Source organism: Orycteropus afer, unplaced genomic scaffold (genome assembly GCF_000298275.1).
Source record: "Orycteropus afer afer isolate SDZICR_OR568_19922 unplaced genomic scaffold, OryAfe1.0 scaffold00014, whole genome shotgun sequence".
NCBI lineage: Eukaryota > Metazoa > Chordata > Mammalia > Tubulidentata > Orycteropodidae > Orycteropus > Orycteropus afer.
The window spans coordinates 697,373-709,141 of NW_006921601.1; the positions used below are offsets into that span (position 1 = coordinate 697,373).

An 11,769-nucleotide genomic window follows, 5' to 3' on the forward strand; every position below is an offset into this window, starting at 1 on the left:
GGCTGGGCTTAAAACACTGGTGGCACAGCCTCAAGACTCACAGCAACATATCACCACAGTAGCACAAACTGACAGACAAGTTTGTCTCCCTTAGCTGTTGGAAACCTCTCCAACCTCCCCTTACCTGGATTCTTACTGCTGCCTCCTTGCTCTGTCCTGATCCACCTGGCCTTTTTCTGTCCTTTCCCCACTTTCCCGCCTTGCCACTTTGAGGCGTGGCCTGGATTCCCTCCCCTAAACTAGATCCCTGTGGCTGACTCCTCTGATGGAAGGAATACACTGTACCAAAAGGAATTGGTTGATGTTCAGCCATTTCAATAGCTAGCTTATGATCAAGAAGGAAGAAGTCCAAACTGCACTGAAGGAATTGGTAAAAAGCAAGGCTCCAGGAATTGATGGAATGCCCATTGAGATATTTCAACAAACAGATGCAGCACTGGTGGTGTTTATTCATTTATGCCTAGAAATTTGGAAGACAGCTGCCTGGCCATCTGACTGGAAGAAATCCATATTTGTGCCCATTCTAAAGAAAGGTAATCCAACAGAATGTGGAAATTATTGAAAAATATCATTAATATCATACACAAGTAAAATTTTGCTAAAGATAATTTTTTTTTAAATGGTTGTAGCAGTATATTGACAGGGAAATTCCAGAATTTGAGCTGGATTCAGAAGAATCATCATTGCTGATGTCGGATAGACCTTAGATGAAATCAGACAGTACCAGGAAGAGGTCTGCCTGTGTTTTATTGCCTATACAAAGGCATTTGACTGTGTGGATTATAACAAAATTATGGATAACATGAAGAATCCAGTAGTAGTAAAAGAAAATAATCATTAATTTAGTGAGGGTGGAACTTGATGTCTGATATGAGCTGGAGTAAAGCTTTAAAATTATAATGAGAAGCCCTTGTTACTTCAAGTCTCTGACTTCTTTTTCTTGGACAGTCAGCATTCCTTTTTTCTCCCTCCTTTCTGACTCTGCTTCTTTTCTACCTGTCTCCTTACCTAGGATTCTGTATGCAGGAAGCACCTCCGAAGTCAGGGTAGGACAGGCAGGAGGTGGGAGAGTAACTACGATGACTTCTGCAGTACTGGTGGATATTCGAGATGAGGTGACCTGCCCTATCTGCCTGGAGCTCCTGACGGAACCCATGAGCATAGACTGTGGCCACAGCTTCTGCCAAGCTTGCATCACAGGAAACAAGCAATCAGAGACCAGTCAAGATGGGGAAAGCACCTGTCCTGTGTGCCGGACCAGCTACCAGCCTGGGAACCTCCGGCCTAATCGGCACCTGGCCAACATAGTGGAAAGACTCAAGGAGGCAGTGTTGGGCCCTGAGCAGCAGCTGAAGGTAATTCTCTGTGTACAGCATGGAGAGAAACTCCAGCTCTTCTGTAAGGAGGATGGGAAGATTATTTGCTGGCTTTGTGAACGGTCTTTGGAGCACCGTGGTCACCACACATTCCTCTTGGAGGAGGTTGCTCAGGAGTACCAGGTGAGAGACTAGGATGGAGGGGGGGATAGGGTAGAACAGAGTCTGGCAAGTGTCCTTGTGCCTCCCATTTACCTAGAAGATGAACCTAGAAAATATCCTGTGGCCAGGATTGCAGACTTACTTGCTACTCAACATCATCCCTGCATGGTTTTTTTAGCAGAGGGGGCTATTGGGGGTAGAAAAGGGCATGGTGAATTGGGTGTGGAGAATACATTAGCAATGAGAGTAAAGGACTTAATGTACCTTGGAAACAGGTCCTTCCCCTGGGAGGAAAGAGAATCATCCAATTCTCTTTGGTGTCTATCCCCTGTGTACCAAAGATGTGATAACCTCAGTTTTCCATCCCAGGACAGGACAGCCTTCTGAGGCCAGGATAATCTCTACTCCATTCATTCCATGTCTAGACACAGAGAAAATGTAAAGCTTAGCCCTGCTTAACCTGATGTGTTTCTCCCAGGAGGTGTTCCAGGAGTCTTTGAAGAAGATGAAGAAAGATCAGCAGGAAGTTGAGAAACTAACAGCTGTTATCAGAGAAAAGAAGGCATGCTGGAAGGCAAGAGGGATTCTTCCTAAGGGTGTCTTGGGACAAGAATCCAGCAGGTCATGGGAGCTGAGGGCAAAAGGAGCCCTAATCCCATCTGTTCCCTAATATTGGGCTAGAAGAGCTTCCCTTTGCCTAGTCGTCTGTTAGAGCCTTTCCAATGAAAGCACTGCCCTTTATGCAGGAGCCAGGGAGGAGTAGTTAGATAATGAACACATCAAAAGTGATTCTGTGCTTTTGGAGCCATAGGAGAGGAAACATGGGCAGGCGTGGCCCTTAATTCCTGACTCTGGACCTTGTTTTAGTTTCAGGCTCTGAGTCTTCCTGAGAAAGACAGGCCTGGGCCAATAATTCCCACCTCAAGACTCAAAATCGGAAGGGGTAACTGATGCAGAGACATAGGGGGCTAGGAATACTGCCTGCAATCTAAATTTCTTCCTGAAACTAGTGTGTATCAAGGAGGCCTAGATAAGGCAGCCCAGGACCAATGGTCTGGGAAGAGCTGAAAAGAGAAAGTTTCTGTAGGCCTTCTCCCCCCCATTTACTTCTCTCCTATTGAGGCCTCTTGGCCTCTCCCTTTGTAGACTCTTAGCCTCTTTTCCTTCCCTGTTCCTGAAGACTCAGATGGAACCTGAGAGGTACCGGATCCAGACACAGTTTAATCAGCTGAGAAGCATTCTGGACAAAGAAGAGCAGTGGGAACTTATAAAGCTGGAGGAGGAAGAAAGGAAGGGGCTGAGTATTATAGAAAAAGCTGAAGATAAGCTGGTCCAGCAAAGCGAGTCACTGAGAGAACTCATCTCAGATCTAGAACGTCGGTGTCAGGGGTCAGCAATGGAGCTGCTACAGGTAAGGACCCTCAAACTGAGAATCAAGGAAAGTAGAAACAACTTTTCTTGCCTTGTAGGACATGGAACTGACATCCTCTGGACACATGAAAAGTTGAAATACGTGAAAGTTGCTGCAATGCCTTTTCCCTATTAAATTATATAGAGGTCATGAGGTGTAAAGCATAAGATAATTAAAAATCCCAGTGCTGAGGGAACATTACATTTTTATTTTTTTACCTATAAAAGGTGGTTCAAAACTTTATTTGATACCATGGAGAAGAGTTATCATATCCAATGATACTCTATAGCAGGGTTTCTCAACTTTGCCACTGTTAACATTTGGGACCAGAGAATTATTTTTGTGAGGAGCTTATCAGCATCCCTGGCCTCTCTCCACTAAAATCAAGCACTGCCTTAGTCCATCCACATATTGCCAACTGTCTCCTGGTGCCAACATATCATTCCCCTCACCCTCACCCCTTTTAATAGCCAGACTAAAGTACTTAGAGATTCTCTCTTTTTAAAATTAATTTTACTTATTTTTCTTAGTGGTTCATTGAGGGGAGCTCTGGTGATGTAGTGCCTGAGACATTTGACTGCTAACCAGAAGGTTGGGGGTTCAAACCCACCAGCCACTCCTCGAAAGGAAGATTGTGATTCTTTATATAATACTGGCTCTTCTTTGCTTTCATTCTTCTCTTAGACAGAATCATTTAACAGGAAGTTTAAACAGGTCTTTTGAGGCATGAAGAAGGGTAGGCTCTGTTCTGTGTGTAGGTGGGAAGGATGCAAGGAGTCAAGACTGGAAAGATTTGATGGACGAGTTTGAACTGAGGTTGAAAATTGAGCAGCTATTCTACAGAGAGTGAATAATGTGACTATGAAATTAAGGTATGAAGTACCTTGTGATGTTCTGGAGCCTTGAGACTGTTTCTTTTCCTTGTTTTCTGTTTACCTTCAGCTTTCCGCTCTTTGCTGGTGGAATAAGGATTTCTTGTTTTTTAAGGAGCCATGATGGTGCAACGATTAAATTGCTGGGATGTTGACCAAAAGATCAATGGTTCAAACCCACTAGCTGCTCCAGGGAGAAAGATGTGGCAGTCTGCTTCCATAAAGATTTACAGCCTTGGAAACTCTATAGAGCAGTTCCATTCAGTTCTGTAGGATTGCTCTGAGTTGGAAACAACTCAACATCAATGTGTTTTGTTTTGGTTACTTTTTCTTGGACCCTAATATTGGAGATTGAGGTAGTTGCTTTCCACCTCTTGGAGCTTTTCCTCATTCTCTGCTTTGGGGATTGCTTCTTCATCTTATTCTTCTTGCCCTTGGCCTTCATTTTGATGTTAGCTTGCCCTAATGCTTCCTCCTTCTAGCTTTTCCTAGCTCCTCTGCGGCCTCTCCTCAAACTGTAAAAACTGCTTCTTAAATTCTTAAAACTGTAAAACATTACTTCTTAAATTACTTATTAAATAAATTACTTCTTAAAAATTACTTCTTAAATTCTTACTTCTTAAAATACTTCTTAAATTACTTCTTAAGTGTTATCTCATACTCTTTCCAGAACTCTCCCATCACAGATGTATTCTTCCTTTTCTTTTTGTTACCTGTGTAAGTGACATTGTTAATCATTTCTATTTGATAGCCTGATGTAAGCCTTATGCTTTATTCTTCAAGTTCACATTATTGGAGAATAAAGTCAACAGAAGAAAAATAACCATGAAGTGGCACATACCTCACTATGCCTTGAGATTGATATAATCCTAGACATTTTGTTTGTGTGAATTAATAGATCCATTACCTCTACTACTTTCCATGTCCAAACTAGTTTGAGATGTTTTTCTGTGAAATGCAATCAAATATAATCTTGATATGGAGAAAATAGTTATTCTTGTGTCATATAGACCAAACTGTTGGCTCTTTCTTCAGCAAAATTGAGATACATAGAGCAGTAACTAGAGAGACCAAATTAAGGGGCCATTGGGCAAGTCTGTTCAAACACTGAGGCAGGCAGTGTCAGTGGTGAAGGTAAACAACAGAAGGCTAAAAGAAGGTAAGGGTGAAATCAAATGACTTTGTCAAAAATGGGGTGTCAGGGTGAACATATAGTAATTCTTAGGATGATACTTTGCTAAATTTGGTAACTAAATAGATGCTAGTATCATTCAGGAATTTGGAGGATAAGAGGAAAGATACTATGGTTGCAGAAATAATAAGCTTTATTTTAAATATCTTGTTTGTGGTATGTGGCATATTTGCTAGAGAGTATATTGATCTGGGTCATAAAAGAAAGAGATCTGAGCAGAAGTACAGATTTGGGAATCAGTAACACCTATGTGTATTGAAATCAAGGGAATGGATAAAGTCAGCAAAGGCAAAGTAGAGTGTTAAGGGAAGTAAGGTTTGGGGAACAACCATATTTAAGGCCCATTAGCTGCTTGTTTCCTGAAGAATTCTGGTGGTTGCAGTGGTTAAATGCTCAGCTACTAACCAGAAGGTCAGTGGTTCAAACCCACCAGATGCTCTACATGGGAAAAGGATCTGACAATTTACTCCCATAAAGATTTCAATGTAGGAAACCCTGTGGGGGCAGTTCTACCCTGTCCTATAGGGTCGCTAAGAATTGGAATCAACTCAATGGTGCACAATAACAACAGCTTGTATCCTTGGCAACCATAATTTAAGAGTCTCAAGGATAGAATTTATGACTTAATCACCTGAGATTCTGTGGGGTTAGGCACCATGTCTGGCAAATAGTAGATTATATATATACATGACATCATGTACACATGTACACAAAGTTGTAAAACTAAAGATAAAATGAATGAATTTTTTGCTGATGTCCTACATGAATTCTCAGGGAGAGTCTGCTCTGAGTTCTTACCGCTATTGTGTCACCTTCACATTGAGGCCATCTTTATTCCCATCATATCATGGAGTTGTATGAGTGGGAGAAAGAACATGGGTGAGGCTTTATTAGAGATGAAAAATGTATTATTTCTTCACTTAACCTGTCTCTTTCCCTCCTAGGATGTGAGTGATGTCAGAAAAAGGTATGTGACATCTGTTGTATTATCAAGAGATTCCTACACATAGAGTTAAGACATAGAGTTATGTCTTGTGGTAGTGGAAAAGGGAAAAAAAAAAAAAAATGGCAGGGAAGATTTAAGTCACTATGTCTTGATTTACTCATGAGAATACTGCTGTCTCAAAAATAAGGACTTGTATGGTAGGAGAATTTGGGTGATAGGAGGCCCAGAGGTCTCAAGTTGAGGAGTTTCACTCAGGGATTTCCCTCTCACGACTCCTTTTCGATGATTTTTTTTAATGGCTTCCTGCTTTGATTCTAATAGTTTATTGCTACCTCAAAATACACAGATTTTTTTTTTTTTTCTTCACCTCTGATGGCATAGTGATTAATATATTTGGCTGCTAACTTACAGGTTGGCAGTTCAAACCCACCAGCCACTATGTGGGAGATGAGGTAGTCTGCTTCCATAAGGATTTACAGCCTTGGGAACCCTATGGGGCACTTCTGCTTTGTCCTATAGGATTGCTGTGAGTCAGTATCGACTCAATAGCAGTGAGTTTGGTGGGGTTTTGGTTTGAGTATTTTACCAGAGGGAAATTCCTATCTGTATTGTTTCCTGAGTACTGAGAATCAGCTCTTGGGATAGCTGCCTTAAACTTGCCTGTCTCTTCTGACTTTAGAACAGCCCAGACCTTACTATCTAGTTCTCCTCAGATTTCCATTTTTCTCAATTGCAGTAAAAACATAATCTCTGGTGTCAAGAAGAGTGGCTTTGGCCCTGGGACAAACATATATTCTCCATCAGATACTCTAGAATCTCATGAAGGCAAGGTGACAACTCTAGTTACTCACTTGGCGTCTTCAGGTTCTTTAAAGGCACATGAAGTCCAGAGCCTGTTGTCCCTTCTGAAGTCTTTATTCTCAGCTTGGAGGTGAAGACATCTCCTTTGTCCAGTTGGTGTAACATTCCCAGAGACAGTGAATCCTAAGATGTTGCTCTAAAGGCCTAACCCCCTTAGCCTCTGGGAGACCATAGGGCCTAAGCCCACAGACTCTTCAAAGGGAGCCCTTCACTTGATTGTCCCAGAACCAGAGCACCCAGTTCCTGGGCTTCTGTCTGTCTACTCAGATATCTCCACCCTGTCATGTTGGGCCTTCTAAAATGACTGGCATTTTAAATCTTTAGTAGAAATAGCACAAAGTTCCCTGGCCATTATTTTATTTAATTTCATACTATCTCAAGAATGTAAAGATAGAAAGGAAAATCATTATATTTTACAAAAAGGAGGAAAAAAATAAAAGCAGACTTTGACAGCTTAATCTTACCAAAGTTTCACAGATTGTTTTTACTGCAATTGAGAAACAGTGTTCGTTTCAAGTCCAGGTGTTCTAGGTCCAACACTAGAGCTCTTTGCACAGTGACACTTCCAGGAAGGTGTGCTGACATCCACCAGTGGGCCTGGGAGATGAGGGAGAGGTACTGGAGGGACCCAAGGAGTGGACTTGTGGAGCTTCATAAGGTCTGTGCTTCCTAGGAGTGAGGCCTGGACTTTGAAAAAGCCAAAAGCACTCCCCACCAAGCTGAGAAGTACGTTTCGTCCCCCAGATTTGGAAAAGATGCTACAAGTGTTTAGAGGTGAGCAGAGTTGGGAAATAGAGTTTGGATGTGGGATTACCATAGTGGTAAGAAATAAATAGGATAGAGTGTTTAGCTGGATTAGTAGATGGAGTGGAGAAGAGAGAGGGACATAGTGGGCTGAAAAGGTGTGGCTGGTATTTAAGATGAAATTAAATAACCAGTTCACATCCTCACGTATTCCCTGCCCCACTCTGCTATCTGATAAGCTGAGAAATATTATTAATTCTGAGTCCTAGGGTTCTATCATCCTTGACTTTTTATCATTACAGAGCTGACAGATGTCCAAAGCTTCTGGGGTAAGTAGAAACCATGGCCTCTTTGAGGTGATATGTTCTGATCCCCTTTCACCTACCCCTCCTCATAGAAACCCCTACACACTCTCAGATATATAGTGTTAAACACCCCACAAATACCCCCTCATAGTTATGATTCCTCCCAATCACTTCCTGTGCTCCTACCTCCTAGTGCCATAAGACCTACGTACCCATTCATCTCTGTTAATGTTGTACCTTTTCCCACAGTGGATGTGACTATGAATCCACAGATGGCTAATTTAAATCTTCTCCTGTCTAAAAACCGACGGCAAGTGAGATTTGTAGGTGCTAAGCTGCCTGGGCCTTCCTATCAGACAGAATACTATGACTATAGTGTCCTGGGCTCCCAGCACTTCTCCTCAGGAAAACATTATTGGGAGGTAGATGTGACCAACAAGACTGACTGGATCCTGGGGGTGTGCAGTGATTCAGTGGTACCTGGATTCTCTTTCCACCAATATGCCAACAGTAAGAATGTTTGCTCCAGCTATCAACCTCAAAGTGGATACTGGGTGATTGGGTTAAAGCATAAGCATGAATATAGAGCCTATGAGGACTCTTCCACGCCCCTGCTCCTCCTCATAACTGTGCCGCCTCGCCGGGTTGGGATTTTCATAGACTATGAAGCTGGTATTGTGTCCTTTTATAATGTCACAAACCATGGCTTCCCTATCTACACCTTCTCTAAATACTACTTTCCGACTCCCCTTTGTCCATATTTTAATCCTTGTAACTGTGCGGCCCCGATGACCCTATGTTACCCACGCTCTTGAACATTCTGCTTTCCCCACCAGACTCAGTTTCTTAATGCTGCTATCACAGAAATACCACAAATGAGTGACTTTAGGGAGCAGAAATTTATTTGCTCATAGTTTCGGAGGTTTGAGGTTCAAATTCAGGGCACTGGCTCTAGGGGAAGGCTCTTTGTTGGCTCTTGGGGATAATCCTCATTTTAGCTTCTCTAATGGTCTTGTCTGCATTCCCTGGAGCTCGCCCTGTGGCATCTGTTTATCCTGTCTTTGTGTCTGCTTTCCTGCCTCTGTGTCTAATCATCTCCTTTTATTTTACAAGTGATTGGTTTAGGACATACCATGGGCTGTTATGGCCCTCATTAACATAACAAAGAAAACCCTATTTCCAAACAGGGATTTCATCTGCAGCTGTAAGGGTTAGGATTTACATCACATATTTTGGGGGAACAAAAGGAAGTTCAATCCTTGATACCACTACTTCTGAGAAATACCCTTTGCCCTGAGTCTCTTCCCTCTGACCTATTTTTCTCCATCCTCACTCCTTTCTTTTTGAACGTTTAATCCATATTAGAATATACCTAGTGGTGACTGTGAGAATCCGTGACTAATTACAGATCTTGAAAAGATAGAGGAAGAACTTTGAATATTTTGCCATTAAGCACTCACTGCAATTGGTGTATGGTTAATTGTTGGTGCCTGGAATCAAATTTAGGAAGTTCCCTTCTTAATTTGCTGAGTTTTTTTTGTACTGAATGGAAAGTTGAATTTCAACATAGGTTTGTTTCTGTGTAACTACTGAGATAATTATGTGCTATTTTTATTCTGTTAATGTGCTTAAGTACATTGATTTGTTTAAATGCTAAATTTACCATAAATTCCTGAAATAAACCATTATTCTTCTTCATTTCTTGAGCAAATCTGCTGCAAAAGACCTGTTAAAGTTTTAAAAACAAAGATGTCACTTTGAGATTTAAGGTGTGCCTGACCCAAGCCATGGTTTGTCAATTGTCTTATATGCATGCAAAAACCGAACAATGAGAACCAAAGAAAAATGGATGCATTTGACTTATGGTGTTGGCAAAGAATATTGGATATACAGGTAGTCTCCGGGTGTAGCAAAACAGGGACAGAAGCAAAGTTTTATGATTTGGCAGATTAGAACAGGAAAAATTACGTGCCAAAGACCTACTATAATGGGAGACTCAGAAAAGGCATAGTGAGCCCTTTCAAGAACCTGATGAGTGAGATGGGATTATTGATTGGCAGGACTGTAGAAGAGCAACACACATTCAAAATGGCCTGGTGGGCCAGCATCTTTGAGCAAATCAGCACTGTTTCAGACCGGTGGAAACATGTCGTTGCTGTACAACACATACGATGCCCTTCTGCTGTAAGAAGATTAAGTTTCTAACAAGTCTTCATCCGGTAATTTTTCCTGTTGCAGCTATCTTTCTGGTTCACCGTAAGTGTAATTTGAATCTGTTCAGGTGACACTTCGTTGGCCATTCACTGAACTGGGCAGAACTCATTAGAAGCCCTGACAGATTCGAAGCTCCTGGGTGCCTAGCTGTTCTAGAAAGCAAAAAAGGTTAAAACGGTTTCTCAACCTCAACACTATTGACATTTTCGACTGGATAGTTCTCTGTTCTAGGGTTGTCCTGTGCATTGTAAGTTGTTTAGCAGCATCCCTGCCTCTACCGGTCCATTATCAGCAGCATTCTAGTTGGGACAACCAAAAATGCCTTCAGACATTGGCAGATGTCCCCTCTGGCAAATCCCCCCTTCTCTTTGAGCACCACTGGGTTAAAGCCTTCAGGAGCTGCTGCTGATCTGGCCCAGAAGCTCCTCCTACTTCCTCTTCTTGCCCACACCAGGAACTGAACTTTCATTTCTCACTGAGCTCTTTGAGAGCAACTGTTTGATGGAGGCAAAGCATTTGGTTTAGTATATCTGGACCACACACGCCTGTGGCCTACCTTCAATGCAGAACTTCTCCTTAGGCCTAAAGGTGCATGCGAAGGTATGTGGGGCCAAAGGGTGGGAGATTCCAGGAAGAAAGTACTGAGTAAATTTAGTTAAGTATAATTTGTGCTCCAATGGCTATTTAAAGGGGCCTACAGGCTTCCTGTATGGTAGCCCCAGCCTGGGGAAGGGTTCCTTCAAAGGGAAGATTTGTACAAATAAATATGTTTCCTAGCAGGACCATTATTTTTCCAGGCTGAGTCCAACCCCCACCCCCTTCCTATTCTGTGTTCAAAGCATGTGAAAGCCCAGGCTTTGAGTATTGGGCACCAGATAGAATGTACTCTTGGGGACATGGCTCAGGACATCTTGAAGCTGGTTCTTTCACTTCTGGTAAACAATGAAGGGCTTTCTGTGGCCTTCCTAATGTGTTCTCAGCTCTTAGCCTGCCTGACGACATCAGGTTGGATGATCTGACTGCTGCCTGCCTCTACTTTCCTCCTTTAACCTGTGTCCTTCTGGAGGTCCAGTCTCAAAGATCTGCTTGTAGTTCCTTGAATAGACCTGGTCATCTTCATTAGCACATGTATCATTGGTGTCCTCACCTACCTAGAATTTGGTCTCCATTATTTTTCCTCTTAGACACAACTTTGCTTTGTTTCCTCTGTTACTTACTGCTTTTCTTTGCTAAGTGCTTATTAACAGGAGTTGGTAATTGCTCAGAAAGATTGCCAAGGATTCAATGGTCTTGCGAAGAAATTTGCTGCATCAGTTTACACTGAGTATGCCCCATCTTAAGCACACTTTGTTAGCAATCTGTACCTGATAGGTTACATACATTCTGACATATGACAGTCTGCCCCATAATCTCACTTTTCAGAGGTCACAGTAACTGCCTTCCTGTGAATTTGGCCTTACTCTTGGATAGAATTCATTTTGTCCAGAGGCAAAAGGCCCAAAACATAGGATAAAATTGATTTTTTTAATTTGTGGGAACTAAAGCAGACTGCTGATAGAAGAACAATAATGCACATCCATTCAATATATAAAAGCAAAATCAAAAAAACAAAACTTGCTGCTATCAAGTCAATTCCAACCCATAGTGATGCTATTGTTGTTGTTGTTGTTGTTATGTGCCGTTGAGTCAGCCCTGACTCATAGCGACCCCTCCTTGGGTTTCCGAGGCAGTATCACTATGGAAGTA

At 42.1% G+C, this 11,769-nt stretch overlaps 1 protein-coding gene across 1 annotated transcript in view; it reads left to right on the plus strand.

Annotated features, from left to right (window-relative positions):
- Positions 1-1,016: 1,016 nt before the first annotated feature.
- Positions 1,017-11,769, plus strand: part of LOC103208437 (E3 ubiquitin-protein ligase TRIM22-like) — a 79,948-nt gene continuing 69,195 nt past the window's right edge. Inside the window, 6 exon segments of the mRNA XM_007954148.2 lie at positions 1,017-1,499; positions 1,957-2,052; positions 2,659-2,889; positions 5,898-5,920; positions 7,434-7,534; positions 7,807-7,833. Of these exon segments, the coding sequence (XP_007952339.2) occupies positions 1,080-1,499; positions 1,957-2,052; positions 2,659-2,889; positions 5,898-5,920; positions 7,434-7,534; positions 7,807-7,833 (898 nt within the window). The 5' untranslated portion in view covers positions 1,017-1,079.